Raw genomic sequence first — 17,500 nt, 5'->3', positions numbered from 1 at the left:
ACGACTTACTAGACAGGCGCCACAAACAGACACACGCACACCCAGACAGAAATGGTGGCTATTCCTTTAATATGACTTTCAGCTCAGAGGGGCAGGTGAGCTGAAAGCCAGGGTCTATCTTGGACCTGTCCGCCTCGTGCGGTCTTCGAGGACCAGGTCCCCGGGGCCGACTGGACCCCCAGCACGATCCGGATGATCCAAGTGAGCAAAGTCGGCAGAGCGACGGCTGGCGGGAGAAGACCCTCCGTGCGCACTACCCAGAACTCATGCACGACCAGAACCACAGGAGGACCAGCAGAGAATGACGGGAGAACCAGCCACGAAGGACGACAGGAGGACAATGCCTAGAGAACCGACAAAAAGCTTGAAGCTCGAAGAAGCTCAAAGAAACTGGTAGAAGCCAGTAGAAGCTGGTAAAAAAAAAGCTGGTAAAAAGTCCTGTTTCCGTCCTTCTCTTCCCTTTTTTATTTCTCTCCGGCACACCTCGCTTCTCGCGTGACTCATCTGCTGTCGGTGGGGGCTGCCGCATTCCATTCCCCCCGCTGACTGTTTTTATGCCCATATTCAGTAAGGAATTCAGATCATGGATGCAGTCTGAACACGTCCGCATTCCATTCCCCCCGCAAGCGCGGAGGATGCCGGGAGCTGAGGGTTTGGTGGGTGAGGGCTTCACCTTTCACCTACTGAGCGCGCACTGAATGCCGGGAGCGGAGGATTTGGTGGGTTGGGGCTTCACCTTTCACCGACTGAGCGCGCACTGAATGCCGGGAGCAGAGGGTTTTGTGCTGTTCCGCAGCTTTTCCGCAACCAATGGGCATTTTGCGGCTGTCGCTGAAGATGGGGTTTTCCTAATAGAAATTGCAGCGCCTTTATTTACCCATTAAACAAGGGAAAAGGACTATCTACAAAAACGTATACTTACCGAGATAACTAATCTATAGGAACCTGAATGTCTCTGTGCTCATGGTTTCCAGATCCGCAACAATACATATATATATATATATATATATATATATATATATATATATATATATATATATATATATATATATATATTTTCTGTTAACGTCTGCATGTAATTTGACGTATCTCCTCCAAAACTGCTGGACGGATTGTTGCCATTTTCAGCATGCGGGTGCTCTGTGGTCTAATGAACAGCATGGGCTATGTGAGATTGCGCCAGACGGATATGTTTGGGAATTTTGGGCGATTTTCTAATTTTTACGTTCGTTTGCATGGCAACGTGTGACGTCACCGCTGAGAGGCGTAATTCCGTCATGACATCATCAGTCATTCGCTGACGTCATTACGTCTGTCGTCGACAGACCGTCACCGCTGAGTGGGGTAATGCCACTCCTAGAAAACAGCGTCTGCAATGTAAAACCCGTCTGCACGTGCTGACTACCTAAGAAGGTGAATTTGACACAAAAAATGTAACAAGAAACATTGTATTTAAAGTAAAAACTTATTTTTTTAAAATATTATTTTTGTTAACGTCTGCACATAATTTGACGTTTATCAACTGCCATCATTACCTGTGTTGTGTCTTGCGTGTGTGATCTTCAAATTAAAGCGTCCAGTGGTGTTCGCTCGTCGGATGTGTGCCAAAAAGTGCCATTCATTGAAATTTGCATTCTGATTCTCGGTCACCCTCCACTGCTCCTGTTCAGTCTCGGGCTAGGCCTATATCATGTTAAACTTACCCCATCAGACGCCAACCTTCCAGTCACGCTGCAGAGGATGCAATTTCCAGTCAGACTCGCATACTCCATAACCATAAACAAATCCCATGGCCAAACATTTGACAAACTCGGAATATACCTCCCAGCCCCTGTGTTCTCCCATGGCCAACTATATGTTGCATTTTCACTTGCAAGAGGTTACTCTTATATATCTATCAAAGTGGACAATAATTCCTCACAAGGACTATTCAGCAACAAGACACTCACCCAAAATGTCATCTACAGGGAGGTCCTTTAGAAAACTAAGGATAGGTCACCATAGTGCATCACATCCCTCATGACACCCTCCCCATCTTCCCATAACATCAACTATTATGCCTCATCCACCTTTTGCCACCCATTCAACTCCGTGCAGAGCACGGGTATATGCTAGTATATATACATTGGCCAAACCCACACTCTGCGCGAGGTTTCGAAAGTGAGGGTTCGTTCGGACGTCAATTTATCCAATGTTCACAGGTGATTTATATAATTTCTTTATATACAATGTTTCTTGTGACATTTTTTATGTCAAATTCACCTTCTGAGGTAGTCAGCATATACAGAAGAGGGTTTTACATTGCAGACGCTGTTTTCTAGGAGTGGCATTACCCCTCTCAGCGGTGACGGTCTGTCGATGACAGACGTAATGACGTCAGCGAATGACCGATGATGTCATGACGTCATTACGCCTCTCAGCGGTGACGTCATACGTCACCATGCAAACGAATGTAAAAATTAGAAAATCGCCAAAAATTCCCAAACCTCTCTGTCTGGTGCGATCTCACATAGCCCATGCTGTTCATTAGACCACAGAGCACCCACATGCCGAAGGCGGTGACAATCCGTCGGCAGTTTCGGAGGAGAAATGTCAAATTACGCCCAGACATTAACAGAAATAATATATAGGATATATATATATATATATATATATATATATATATATATATATATATATATATATATATATATGTATTGTTATGGGTTTCCGCCGCGTTCGGCGTGCGGACGACCGTTTTAGCCAAACCGCGGTCGCGCGCCCACTGATGGCCGCAATCCAGTCGTGGCTTTTCAGACCAACCCCGGAGTCCAGCCACGGTGCCTTAACGCATCATAAACTAGTAAATTATTCTGTCCACGCGCTACAGGGTCAATCGCCGAATTGTCGATATACCTAACTATTCATGCGGACAGAAATACCGAGAGTTTATACCTCGATGGGATCTTTACGAAAACGAGCAGCTTAAGCGTGCTCGTTCCATGTGCGAAGCCGAGTGGTATTAAATCGCCAAATCCCGTCGGACCAAATGATCACGTTTATCGGCTTTAATAGCCAGTTAATTCCCGATACGTGCCGTGGCAGTCAATGCAGAAAATGATGCAACGAGCAGGTGAACATTTGAACAATGGGGCGTTTATTTTCAGTCGGCATGCAGTCAATGAATGGGGGGACGGGGACAGGACACGAGCAAAAGCCTACAGCCGAGTTCTATTCAATCATGTACACAATCATGCACTTAAATCAGTTCTACTTAGGAAGACAAGGTGACACAGACTTTCATCCAAAACCAAAGAAAAGAATAGGGCTCGCGAGCCTTTATTTCAAACACAGAGGCCTGGTTGACCGAGGGGCTCCAAGAGGCCGGGCAGGTTACCTTGCCGCCCCTGGTGGCGACTCGATGGTTTTCGGATCAGCGACCTTTGGTGTCTCTGTTCGGTCTTGTGTGTCGCGAACGCGCCAGTCGCTTGGGCAGCTTGACGAGCAGCTTGGTCGGCCTCGGTGGCCCCTTTTTGGCGAGCCTGGCCGGCGATGCTTCGGAGGAGCGAACGGGTCTCTTGTTCTTTCAGAGTTGATGCTCCTTTAAACCTCGTTCACTCCTCAGCGTCGCCCGACCGTACCAGGGCCGTCTGCCTGGACCCCCACGCTCCACCACTGCCGCTCGCTCCGACGACTCCAAGCTCTGATGCTGCCGCTCCCACATTCTGATCTCCATCGGTGAACGACCCGTGAACAATAACGAACAACCAACTCAACTCAACTCCCGAATCTGCTCGAGTTCCGCCCCTATATCGGCCAGGAGCGAGCCGTTCCTCGATCTTTCAACCCGAGGCCAGGCTCCGCCCACTGTTCGCCTCCGACCTTTCACCCCTGGTGAGCGTCGCGGGGAAACCCCAAATTTGACATCACCCGTGGGTTTCGGGGAAGTCGCTCTGTGATCCAGTTATGCAAATTAGGTTCACTCCGCGGCGCACAATGGCGGCTTGAGCAGTGGTGGTGGTGGGGAGCGTTGCTTGTCGATGGTGAGGAGTTTTTGTAGGTTGTTTCGAAATTAAAGACAGAGAAAGAATAACGGCTACCTCAAAGATTCACAGCCCGGCATACGAATAAATCCCTTCTCACATCGGTGGGGGAATCTAACCTGAAACACGTACTTATCGAGATAACTGATCTTCGGGGAACCTGAATGGTGTTCTGTGAATTTCCACCACCGTAACAATATATTTGTATGTTCCTTGTTCCATAGACACACACACACACACACACACACACACACACACACACACACACACACACACACACACACACACACACACACACACACACACACACACACACACATTCTCTCTCGAGCAGGGTATGTTTAGATATTGTAAGAAATAACGAACCATGCTTCCCATTGTCTCGGGTCGCTAACCTGCATTTTTTTTTCTTTCATTTATTTATATTTTCATTTACAGACACTTTCAAACGGTTCTGTGATTCTTCCCAGTGTCAGGACTTTTTTCATGTTTCGACATCACCCAGAAGGTACCAAACATTAATATCAGTCATTCAGTGAGTCAGTGAGTGGTTAGACTAAACTTTATGTCTTCGATACTACAATTAGGACTTGAACTGCTGCAGCCACTTGTGCACAAAAAAACCTTTTTTTTTTTTTTTAGAAAAAACACAACTTTATGGTGCACCTCTTCTCAAAAACCAAAACAGCTGATATCATATTATTACACTTCACCCTTTGTGGTCTATCTGTAAGAAAACTGTGAATTAATTCTGGAAGCTTACTGTATTGTTTTCTATTCCGTCGAGAACTCCATCAATTCCAACTATGTCAATGAAACGCCACTTTGTCAGTGATGGAATTGAGATGTCAATTGTTGGACACGTATTGTATTATTTGTAAGTGGACCATAGCGGTGTCGCCTTATTTTGTCGACAATGGGTATTCACGGGTGTCGTCCGAACCGTGGGCGAAATGGCATTTAATTATAGCTTTTGATGGAATTGTCTGTCAGTCAAAACACTTCCGCCGTTACTTTCAGCCAAACATTCCATTACGAGCTATTTCTGTGCTGATGCCCACGTCGTTGGATGAGAATTCAAGATAACACGTGTTTAGCGCCTTTTATCCAGCTGTTCAACACATCATGGTTGGGGTCGGGGTGGTTCAGAAGTCGTGCACTCACCTTTGAGTTGTCTACAATGGGTTTCATCAATGAATCAACTGACTCGAAACTCCTCATAGGGCGCCATCCATGGGGAGGACGAAATGCCCCGCTGAGTGCGGTGAGAAAGACGGCGCCATGTTGTGTCCTCGTTGGTACCCAGATTGCCCTGGGAAGTAACGGGACTTCCCCCAAGGTCAGTGTCAGTGTCTGTGTCATCTAACAGTCCTGTGTTGTGTCTCGTGCGTGCGTGCGTGCGTGCATGTGTGTGTGTGTGTGAGCTCCACTACAAGCCTGAGATTCTGTAACATAAATAAATAAATAAACTGCCTCTATGCTATTTCGCAGGCAGGGTGTTGCATCAATGAGTGTGCCATACGTCGGATGGGACGATAAGCCGGGTATCCCTTCTTCCAGGGACTGATCCCACCTTGTCCTTTGCATATTGGATCATTGTCTGCCGGAACCCTGGCCAATTTTCTGCCAGTCATCGATTAGGGGTGGCCATCAATCAAGGCCAGCAGTGTACCGAAGGACCAACATCCTTCAATGGACTGAAACAGTCGAGCTGCCCGGAAATAAGACACATTACACAAGATCGGCTTGTTTACATCACACCATAATGGCGAACGGGACCAGGCCGTTCCAGGGTTGCCGAACCGTGATTGAAAACATGTCCGATTAGTTTGGTTGGTGGAGATTCGGTCAGTCAAGAGTTGGACTGCATAACCCAAGCCAAAGCATGTTGGTTTGATAACCGGTTCCATATTGGTGCAATATGTGTGCACAACAATATTAAATCCATTCCTATCTTTTTAAAGATATCAAGGTTGCCGAAAGAGGAAAAAGACAGCAAGTGGAATGTTATAATAATATCGGTGTAGAACTAGGAGTACATGGGATAGTTGTAGAGATTCAAGATAACATCTAAAAGCAGAAATAGGAAATTCTGCTCATCCAGTCTTTCCATGTGAATACAAGAACAAGACAAACAAGAGCACATGCTAAGGGAAGGATAAACACTCCAGCTGTGTGCAAAAGCTGATATGTGGTAGGCACATCTCATTAGTCAGGATCCATGTGATCATAGCACATGTGCCATGTGGTTCCTGGTTACCATAACAGTGGAGGCGCTTGTACAATGTACCTAAGGGAGGCATGATCAGCTCACTTGTGAGTGGGGGGGGGAGGCATCTGCTCCATCCTGATGATGCCGCAGTTGTTGGTAACACGCCGATGGTGTTCCCTCCTCGAGAGATGGCATGTACAGGTTAAGAATGTTTTCATGTTATTGTGTCTATGACACTGTGCAGGACAACCTATTCTGCTGGGGGACTGTAATGAGTTTCAGGATCTGCTTTATCCAGCATGTGCATAATCCCAGGATTGATCTTTCTTTTAACTGTAATTTTCCAAAATAATTCTCCAGATGTGTTTGCAGACCATGGACAGGATGGTGTGTGGCAGGCACATTGAGTTGGTCAAGATTCAACCAGCGTGGCACTTGGTTCTTGGTACCACTACGGTGAAGGGGTTCGAGTCATCAATGTTTGGGTCGTCCCTTGCAGGAACGTCAAACTGGGTGTCCGATCTGTTGCCATTAGTTCGGTGGATAATAAAGATTCCACAGTCTCCACCATTTACAGTACAGTGTTCCTGTCCCCAATTAAAAGCAGTCGCTATGTTTTTGCTTCATGCACATATCCTCCGTGAAGACTCTGCGAGCTTTCGCCGGCATCTTAACAAATTCCAAATTCCTGCTGTCACCTACAGGGGGCACTGCATCAGCGACACAGCCGTGCTCAAAGCAAATGATGGCTGTACCCTCAACCAAGTGTTGCATACGAATGAAGAAGAAAAAGTGAAGGTACATCATTTACAAAAATTGATATTGTAGATGTTGCACGTGTTGTGAAAGAAGAATGGCGACGGATTTAAACAAATCAGGGTTGAAGATGAATATCAAAATGAAACAAATATCAAATGTTCAAATAAGGAGACTTATTGGATATGTTCATCATCACAAGTTTTTAAACTTTTGATCCTCATATAAAAACGTTTCATTTACTCTTATATGAGCCTCGACAAAGTTTTCAACAAGAAGTAGTAAATGCAATTGTGCATCATGTGCAGTGGATTTCCGAGTCGCGTATACATGGACGCACTCCTTCATCCATTGTCTACAAATGTTGGAGGATGTAAGTAATGGGGTATCTCAGGTATCAGTACGAGGATCCACCACTGAAGGTGGACAGAGGTTATGTTTTCACTCCTGTCTGTTTGTCTGTGAGCAGGATATCTCAAAAGGTTAAGGATGGATTTGGACGAAACTTGATGCACAACTTGGGTGTGTGACAAGGACTGATTGATTCGATTTTGGTGCAGATCCGGATGCTAGAATTTTAAAAGTGATTCTTCACCATTAAATGATCGGGCCAAAAACGACATACATGTATAGCGTGATAGTTAAAAACGTTGTGGACGAGTTTTGACAAAATTTGGTGGATGAGTTGGATAGTTGACAAGAACAAGGCGACTGTATTTCGGTGAGGGTCCAGATTCAGCTCCGGCCTATCAGTGGGATACAAAACGTAAACTGTTCAGCCTGGTGGAGGGATATGCGCTCTACCAGGTGGTGTCGTTCCCGTTATCTGTTTATACTAGTGCATGCCAGTAGATGCGTGGCCGTACGTGCAAACCCCCCCCCCCCCACAAAAAAATCAAACCGCGTGCCAGAAACAACAACCACACAAGCCGTTCCTTCACTTTAATGTGCCCGTACGTGCAAAAAAAAAAATATATATATATATTTTAAAACCGCTTGCCAGAAACAAACACACAGGCCATTCCTTCGCTCTCGCGTGGCCGTACGTGCGTGGCCGTATGTGCTTGACCGTACGTGTGTGACCGTACGTGCGTGACCGTACGTGCGTGACCGTACGTGCGTGTCCATACGTGCATGGCCGTACGTGCATGGCCGTACGTGCGTGCCCATACGTGCGTGGCCGTACATACAAAAAAAATTAAAAAAAAATTCAAACCACGTGCCAGAAACAACAACCACACAGGCCGTTCCTTCGCTCTCGCGTGCCCATATGTGCGTGGCCGTACAGGCAAAAAACAACTTTCAAACAACCACACAGGCCATTCCTTCACTCTCATAAATGACGACTGGATTGGGGCATTGTGTTTATCTATAAATGCGGATAAGAAATCGAGAAATTATTAGAATACAGTAAGTCATCACTATCCAAAAGTAGTGCGTGCTCGTACGGAATGTTCACATCATTCCACGAATTATCGCTTGCATTGAAATAACAACTGCTGTGATACTTACACACACAGAGTTAATTAAAATCAAGTTTACCACCCTGTCTTTGCTTGCCATGACATTCGCTGCCATTTACCATTGGCACTCCTACCCCACGGAAACTAAGGCACCGATCGATCCCCATCGTAACCAGCACGGCACGTGACGTCATCGTCGGCCGGCCATGCACCGGCCTACGCAGCACGTGTCCTGTCATTGGTTGGTAAATAAATGGCCATAACTTGGGAAGCACTTATCCGATTAATATCAAACCTTGAAAAGGCACATCCTCAGGTCCCCAGCAATATATCTGGCAAGATTCAATTAGATCGGACCAGTGGTTCTCAAGAAACAGCGGTCAAAGACACACAGAAACACACACACACACACACACACACACACACACACACAGATTGCTGGAATTATAGATCGATGAAATGAGGTCGATGAGATGACAAATGAAGGGGTTGAATGCAGACTGCAGAGCAATGAGTAAGGAAACCCGTCATTGTGAATCGTTTTTACCACCAAATTGAGATGTATTTCGTTGGCAAGCATGTTGAGTGGAGCTGAATTCCTTAACACTTCCAAAGGCCACAGCGTTTTGACAATTGGAAACAAAAAGAAGTTGTGCACTTTTTTTGATAAATTATTTTTGGAACAATTTTTCTTCAATAAATAAATAATAATAAAAATCGTCTCCATGAACATTGCACACACCTTTATCTCGTTAGCACCTCTTCATAAACAACATTGCTGAGGAAACGGCGCTTCTTTGTTTCCTTGTCCAGGGCAAGAATACGGAGGCTTTTAATGGCCAATTATTCAATTAGTGCCAACGTATTTTGCCTTTTCGCAAGGAAAAACACGAAGATAAGAGAAGAGAAGAGAAGAAACCCGTAATGGCGAACGCGGCTGAGTTTCTCTTCCCCATCAACCACGGCTACACAGCAACGCTTCCTGTCATTGGTTGATAAAAAATGGCCACAGCAACGGTTCTTGTCATCGGTTGGTAAATAAATGGCCATAACTTGGGAATCACTTGTCCGATTCATATCAAACCTTGAAAAGGCACATCCTCAGGTCCCCAGCAATATATCTGGCAAGTTTCAATTAGATCGGACCAGTGGTTGTCAAGAAACAGCAGTCACAGACACACACACAGACACACACACACACAGACACACACACAGAGATTGCTGGAATTATAGATAGATAACACTAACAGTGATATTGCCTGACTTCCAAGCAGATGGAAGATGTCCTTGGGAAAATGACAGGGTGAAAATTCGTCAGCGAGGAAACGGCTAAAAAGGCTTAGTCTATTATATAATGTGAACCATGGTGTCTGTCCGTGCGTTCGGCTGTCTCCCATTTCCGGTGGCTGCTTCCCGTGTTGCTTTTGAAAAGCTCCTCATGCAGGCAAAGCTTAACGTTCAACCAGAAGAAGAGCATGATAACAAACGAGATACATTTCAAACGCATAAATACAACATGGAATCGGTTTGTTCAACAGTGCATTAAGATATGACCTGAGGATTATCACAATGTTGAACAAACCATGTCAGCGGTGTTGATAACGGTAGTCCACACTGAAAGTCTTTGAACAAAGCTTTCAATGCAAGGTGATCATTTAATTCTTTTTTTAAAAACCTCCATTTGGCATTGTGACCTCAAAATAATGTTTCATAACAAGTCTGAAGACGACGATAGTTCACGAGCGGTATTTGACGATGTAGATTGTTTCAGAAGTAAAGGATGAGACAATGTGATAATTTTTGACCAAGTTATAAAAATGATCAACATGATGTGGTACGAGTGACGGGTTATTAGCTGCAAAATGTCGAAAACCCAGTTTTGTTCAACAACTTTCAAAATTTCACCTTTGCAAAATTTTTAAAGGTCACAAAACAATGTTGTGGACATTAAAATAAGGAAACAGGATACGTGCTATAGCTTATTGGAGTTAGTTCATCGAAGAAGGTCGAAAACCCGGTTCGATTCCCACAACTTTGAAAATTTGACCTTTGTGAACTTTAAAGGTCAAAGGTCAAGGATTATGACCTTTGGTGCAAAACTTCCTCTGGAACATTTCAGGAACAATATAACGTCATATAGGCTATATGTCATTTCGCACTCCTCAGATTATCCATACTTTGGTGAAATCAGCGTAAAAACAAACTTGAAGGGGGCACCATGGGCAAGGTGTTCGAGATAGAGCAAAATGGTTCAAGACTTTAGGTGGGCAATGACCTCAAGATTATGCATAAAAATATTGTCATCCTAGCTCTCAAAGTTTGGGCGGTCGTATGATTTTTATGTCAAAATTCACAATTTTCTAAGTTTTTGACCTTGTGACCTTGACCTTGGGATGAAAATTTAAAATTGGACAATGACAAGTTTTCGATAATTCATTTTGCTATTCAAATAGTGAAGAACCCATTCCATTCAGTCAATTCCCTAGGAGAAGATAGATTTTAAATCCGACTACCCCCTAAAAATGGCTATTTTTGGGTGTGGCTCCGCCCACAACGGGCGTAGCCACGCCCTCATCCAGGAAAACAACTCGACATTGATATCGAACACAAAACCAAGTTTCATCAAAATCGGATCGAAGTCCACGGAGTTATGCTCTGGACAGACACACACACACACGTACACACACACACACACACACACACACACACACACACACACACACACACAGACAGACACACAGACATAACGAATATAGTGGTCACTCTGGCTGGCACCCGTGAACCAAAAAACAAAAATTACAAGTGGGTGTGGCTCCGCCCACAATGGGCAATCTTAGCTGCAACCCTACTATCTGTCACCGCCCATTTCTTCAAAACCTATCTTCTCCCTCAAAATTGACCGAATCAAACTGAATTATCGTGTATGTTGTATATATGGCCAATGCGCACAATTTCTCGAGTGGGAATTTCAATTAAAAAAAAATCGAGAAAAAAAACATGACCAAAAAACAAAAATTACAAGTTGGCGTGGCTTTGCCCACAATGGGCGTGGGACGCCCATCGCCAGGAAGACAAAACTAGGCATTGATATCAACATCATATTCAAGTTTCATCCAAATCGGATCACATCCCACGAAGTTGTGCTCTGGACAGACAGACATACATGCAGACACACAGAAATAACGAATATAGTGGTCACTCTGGCTGGCGCTCGTGAACCAATGAACTAAAATTTAATATCCAGTGGACACGATGACATTATTAGAGTTAGAGCATCTGCTTTGATTTCAGGAGGTTGGCGGTTCAAACCATGACCAAGTCATTAGTTATATCAAAGAATCTTTACTATAATTATTCACAAACCGGTGTTTGTGTGTTTATTTGTTTGTCGCACTACTCCTACAGTTCTGGGCCAATTACCTCCAGACTTGCTTCAGAGGATCAGCATAACCTCAATTAATGTATGGGGGTGTTTTTTTTCAATCTTTGCCACCGGTGGTCTTGGGGGGCGGGGGGGGGGCGTGAGAGAAATTCTCTATGCAAATGTGTATCGTGTAGCACCATCTCCAGGTGGGGGAGGGTATTACAAGTCTCCACCATTTGCAGAACAGTGTTCCTAAAAAGCAGTAGGTATGTTTTTGCTTCATGCACATAACCCGGGTTATCCTTTTTTTGCCGATGCAGAACTGTCAGTTGCCTATGCACCGCTCAAATAAAGGTATGCATCAGAAGAATGTGTTGCATGCTTGGAAGAATATTGCCCATGGAGTGGGTACTCTGCTCGTTGCAAAAATGACGAGTGCCACTCATTGAGTGGTGCTTCCTTGCTTAATGCACAACATTTAAAAAGGATAGAGAATGGATATATAGTCAGAGAGGGGGAAAGAAGAGAGGGAGACAGAGAGGAGAGGGAGAGGGGAGTGAGAGTAGGAAAAGAGGGAGAAGGGAGAGAGAGGGGAAGGAGAGGACGAGAGAGAGAGGAGAAGGAGAGGACAAGAGAGAGAGAGGGGGGAAGGAGAGGACGAGGGAGAGAGAGAGGGGGGAAGGAGAGGACGAGAGAGAGAGAGAGAGGGAAGGAGAGGACGAGAGAGAGAGAGGGGAAGGAGAGGACGAGAGAGAGAGGGGAAGGAGAGGACGAGAGAGAGAGGGGAAGGAGAGGACGAGAGAGAGAGGGGAAGGAGAGGACGAGAGAGAGAGGGGAAGGAGAGGACGAGAGAGAGAGGGGAAGGAGAGGACGAGAGAGAGAGAGAGAGAGAGAGAGAGAGAGAGAGAGGGGAAGGAGAGGACGAGACAGAGAGAGGGGAAGGAGAGGACGAGAGAGAGAGAGAGAGAGGGGGAAGGAGAGGACGAGAGAGAGAGAGAGAGAGGGGGAAGGAGAGGACGAGAGAGAGAGAGGGGAAGGAGAGGACGAGAGAGAGAGAGAGAGGGGGAAGGAGAGGACGAGAGAGAGAGAGGGGAAGGAGAGGACGAGAGAGAGAGAGGGGAAGGAGAGGACGAGAGAGAGGGGAAGGAGAGGACGAGAGAGAGAGGGGAAGGAGAGGACGAGAGAGAGAGAGGGGAAGGAGAGGACGAGAGAGAGAGAGGGGAAGGAGAGGACGAGAGAGAGAGAGAGAAGGAGAGGACGAGAGAGAGAGAGAGAGAGAGAGGAGAGAGAGAGAGAGAGAGAGGGGAAGGAGAGGACGAGAGAGAGAGAGAGGGTGGAAGGAGAGGAAGAGAGAGAGAGAGAGAGAGAGAGAGAAGGAGAGGAAGAGAGAGAGAGAGAGAGAGAGAGGACGAGAGAGAGAGAGAGAGAGAGAGGAAGGAGAGGACGAGAGAGAGAGGAGAGGAGAGAGAGAGAGAGAGAGAGAGAGAGAGAGAGAGAGAGAGAGAGAGAGAGAGAGAGAGAGAGAGAGAGAGAGAGAGAGAGAGAGAGAGAGAGGAAGGAGAGGACGAGAGAGAGAGAGAGGGGAAGGAGAGGACGAGAGAGAGAGAGGGGAAGGAGAGGATGAGAGAGAGAGAGGGGGGAAGGAGAGGACGAGGGAGAGAGAGAGAGAGCGAGAGAGAGCGAGAGAGAGAGAGAGAGAGAGAGAGAGAGAGGGGGGAAGGAGAGGACGAGAGAGAGAGAGAGGGGGGAAGGAGAGGACGAGAGAGAGAGAGAGAGAGGGGGGAAGGAGAGGACGAGAGAGAGAGGAGAAGGAGAGGACAAGAGAGAGAGAGGGGGGAAGGAGAGGACGAGGGAGAGAGAGAGAGAGAGAGAGAGAGAGAGAGAGAGAGAGAGAGAGAGAGAGAGAGAGAGAGAGAGAGAGAGAGAGAGAGAGAGAGAGGAAGGAGAGGACGAGAGAGAGAGAGAGGGGGGGAAGGAGAGGACGAGAGAGAGAGAGGGGGAAGGAGAGGACGAGAGAGAGAGAGAGGGGGGAAGGAGAGGACTAGAGAGAGAGAGAGAGGGGAAGGAGAGGACGAGAGAGAGAGAGAGAGAGAGAGAGAGAGAGGGGAAGGAGAGGACGAGAGAGAGAGAGGGGAAGGAGAGGACGAGAGAGAGAGGGGAAGGAGAGGACGAGAGAGAGAGAGAAGGAGAGGAAGAGAGAGAGAGAGAGAGAGAGAGAGAGAGAGAGAGAGAGAGAGAGAGAGAGAGAGAGAGAGAGAGAGAGAGAGAGAGAGAGAGAGAGAGAGAGAGAGAGAGAGAGAGAGAGAGAGAGAGGGGGGGAAGGAGAGGACGAGAGAGAGAGAGAGAGAGGGGGAAGGAGAGGACGAGAGAGAGAGAGAGAGAGAGGGGGAAGGAGAGGATGAGAGAGAGAGGAGAAGGAGAGGACAAGAGAGAGAGAGGGGGGAAGGAGAGGACGAGGGAGAGAGAGAGAGAGAGAGGGAGAGAGAGGGAGAGAGAGAGAGAGAGAGAGAGAGAGAGAGAGAGAGAGAGAGAGAGAGAGAGAGAGGGGAAGGAGAGGACGAGAGAGAGAGAGGGGGAAGGAGAGGACGAGAGAGAGAGAGGGGGGAAGGAGAGGACGAGAGAGAGAGAGAGGGGGAAGGAGAGGACGAGAGAGAGAGAGAGAGAGGGGAAGGAGAGGACGAGAGAGAGAGGGGAAGGAGAGGACGAGAGAGAGAGGGGAAGGAGAGGACGAGAGAGAGAGAGAGAGAGAGAGAGAGAGAGAGAGAGAGAGAGAGAGAGAGAGAGAGAGGAAGGAGAGGACGAGACAGAGAGAGGGGAAGGAGAGGACGAGAGAGAGAGAGAGAGAGGGGGGAAGGAGAGGACGAGAGAGAGAGAGAGAGGGGGGAAGGAGAGGACGAGAGAGAGAGAGGGGAAGGAGAGGACGAGAGAGAGAGAGAGAGGGGGGAAGGAGAGGACGAGAGAGAGAGAGAGGGGGAAGGAGAGGACGAGAGAGAGAGAGAGGGGAAGGAGAGGACGAGAGAGAGAGAGGGGAAGGAGAGGACGAGAGAGAGAGAGGGGAAGGAGAGGACGAGAGAGAGAGAGAGAAGGGAAGGAGAGGAAGAGAGAGAGAGAGAGAGAAGGGAAGGAGAGGAAGAGAGAGAGAGAGAGGGGGAAGGAGAGGACGAGAGAGAGAGGGGAAGGAGAGGACGAGAGAGAGAGAGGGGAAGGAGAGGACGAGAGAGAGAGAGGGGAAGGAGAGGACGAGAGAGAGAGAGAGAGGGGAAGGAGAGGACGAGAGAGAGAGAGGGGAAGGAGAGGACGAGAGAGAGAGAGAGGGGAAGGAGAGGACGAGAGAGAGAGGGGAAGGAGAGGACGAGAGAGAGAGAGGGAAGGAGAGGACGAGAGAGAGAGAGGGGAAGGAGAGGACGAGAGAGAGAGAGAGAGAGAGGGGAAGGAGAGGACGAGAGAGAGAGAGGGGAAGGAGAGGACGAGAGAGAGAGAGAGAGAGGGTGGAAGGAGAGGAAGAGAGAGAGAGAGAGAGAGAGAAGGAGAGGAAGAGAGAGAGAGAGGAAGGAGAAGACGAGAGAGAGAGGGGAAGGAGAGGACGAGAGAGAGAGAGAGAGAGAGAGGGGAAGGAGAGGACGAGAGAGAGAGAGGGGAAGGAGAGGACGAGAGAGAGAGAGAGAGAGAGAGGGAAGGAGAGGACGAGAGAGAGAGAGGGGAAGGAGAGGACGAGAGAGAGAGAGAGGGTGGAAGGAGAGGAAGAGAGAGAGAGAGAGGGTGGAAGGAGAGGAGAGAGAGAGAGAGAGAGAGAGAGAGAGAGAGAGAGAGAGAGAGAGAGAGAGAGAGAGAGAGAGAGAGAGAGAGAGAGAGAGAGAGAGAGAGAGAGAGAGAGAGAGAGAGAGAGAGAGAGAGGAAGGAGAGGACGAGAGAGAGAGGGGAAGGAGAGGACGAGAGAGAGAGAGAGAGGGGGAAGGAGAGGACGAGAGAGAGAGAGAGAGAGAGAGAGAGAGAGAGAGAGAGAGAGAGAGAGAGAGAGAGAGAGAGAGGAAGGAGAGGACGAGAGAGAGACGAGAGAGAGAGAGAGAGAGAGAGAGAGAGAGAGAGAGAGAGAGGAAGGAGAGGACGAGAGAGAGAGAGGGAAGGAGAGGACGAGAGAGAGAGAGAGGGGGAAGGAGAGGACGAGGGAGAGAGAGAGAGAGAGAGAGAGAGAGAGAGAGAGAGAGAGAGAGAGAGAGGAAGGAGAGGACGAGAGAGAGAGGGGAAGGAGAGGACGAGAGAGAGAGAGAGAGAGAGAGAGAGAGAGAGAGAGAGAGAGAGAGAGAGAGAGAGAGAGAGAGAGAGAGAGAGAGAGAGGAAGGAGAGGACGAGAGAGAGAGGGGGGAAGGAGAGGACGAGAGAGAGAGAGGGGAAGGAGAGGACGAGAGAGAGAGAGAGGGGAAGGAGAGGACGAGAGAGAGAGAGAGAGGGGAAGGAGAGGACGAGAGAGAGAGAGAGGGGAAGGAGAGGACGAGAGAGAGAGAGGGGAAGGAGAGGACGAGAGAGAGAGGGGAAGGAGAGGACGAGAGAGAGAGAGAAGGAGAGGAAGAGAGAGAGAGAGGGGAGAGAGAGAGAGAGAGAGAGAGAGAGAGAGAGAGAGAGAGAGAGAGAGAGAGAGAGAGAGAGAGAGAGAGAGAGAGAGAGAGAGAGAGAGAGAGAGAGAGAGAGAGAGAGAGAGAGAGAGAGAGAGAGAGAGAGAGAGAGAGAGAGAGGGGGGGGAAGGAGAGGACGAGAGAGAGAGAGAGAGGGGGGAAGGAGAGGACGAGAGAGAGAGAGAGAGAGAGGGGGGAAGGAGAGGACGAGAGAGAGAGAGAGAGAGGGGGGAAGGAGAGGATGAGAGAGAGAGGAGAAGGAGAGGACAAGAGAGAGAGAGGGGGAAGGAGAGGACGAGGGAGAGAGAGAGAGAGGGGGGAAGAGAGAGAGATGAGAGAGAGAGGAGAAGGAGAGGACAAGAGAGAGAGAGGGGGGAAGGAGAGGACGAGGGAGAGAGAGAGAGAGAGGGGGAAGGAGAGGATGAGAGAGAGAGGAGAAGGAGAGGACAAGAGAGAGAGAGGGGGGAAGGAGAGGACGAGGGAGAGAGAGAGAGAGAGGGAGAGAGAGAGAGAGAGAGAGAGAGAGAGAGAGAGAGAGAGAGAGAGAGAGAGAGAGAGAGAGAGAGAGAGAGGGGAAGGAGAGGACGAGAGAGAGAGAGGGGGGAAGGAGAGGACGAGAGAGAGAGAAGGGGAGAGGTAGAGGACGAGAGAGAGAGAAGGGGAGAGGTAGAGGACGAGAGAGAGAGAAGGGGAGGGGTAGAGGACGGGAGAGAGAGGGGAAGGAGAGGACGAGAGAGAGAGGGGAAGGAGAGGACGAGAGAGAGAGAGAGAGAGAGAGAGAGAGAGAGAGAGAGAGAGAGAGAGAGAGAGGAAGGAGAGGACGAGAGAGAGAGAGAGGGGGGAAGGAGAGGACGAGAGAGAGAGAGGGGAAGGAGAGGACGAGAGAGAGAGAGAGAGAGAGAGAGGGGGGGAAGGAGAGGACGAGAGAGAGAGAGGGGGGAAGGAGAGGACGAGAGAGAGAGAGGGAAGGAGAGGACGAGAGAGAGAGAGGGGAAGGAGAGGACGAGAGAGAGAGAGGGGAAGGAGAGGACGAGAGAGAGAGAGAGAAGGGAAGGAGAGGAAGAGAGAGAGAG

General features: G+C 48.3%; 1 protein-coding gene and 1 long non-coding RNA gene across 5 annotated transcripts in view; one reads left to right on the top strand and one right to left on the bottom strand.

The window, feature by feature from the left end:
* LOC147011722 (mechanosensitive cation channel TMEM63B-like) overlaps positions 1-17,500 on the bottom strand; it is a 192,780-nt gene that overhangs the window by 135,813 nt on the left and 39,467 nt on the right. Inside the window, exon 1 of one of the 3 annotated variants that reach the window (XM_085856926.1) lies at positions 5,187-5,315. The exons of the other annotated variants lie outside the window; for them this stretch is intronic. Coding sequence (XP_085713052.1) covers positions 5,187-5,243 — 57 coding nt within the window. The 5' untranslated portion in view covers positions 5,244-5,315. Of the gene's footprint in view, positions 1-5,186; positions 5,316-17,500 lie in introns of those variants that run through there. 3 annotated transcript variants of the gene reach the window in all.
* Positions 5,166-17,500, top strand: part of LOC147011723 (uncharacterized) — a 26,129-nt gene continuing 13,794 nt past the window's right edge. For both annotated transcript variants that reach the window (XR_015051657.1, XR_015051656.1), the window contains exons 1-2: positions 5,166-5,361; positions 6,939-7,032. This is a non-coding gene — a long non-coding RNA (uncharacterized LOC147011723). The remainder of the gene's footprint in view (positions 5,362-6,938; positions 7,033-17,500) is intronic.

The sequence above is a fragment of the Eptatretus burgeri genome, chromosome 15 (genome assembly GCF_056783735.1).
Source record: "Eptatretus burgeri isolate ZD-2024b chromosome 15, Ebu_testis_v1, whole genome shotgun sequence".
NCBI classification, from domain to species: Eukaryota; Metazoa; Chordata; class Myxini; order Myxiniformes; family Myxinidae; genus Eptatretus; species Eptatretus burgeri.
This window is presented reverse-complemented; position numbering and strand designations above follow the sequence as displayed.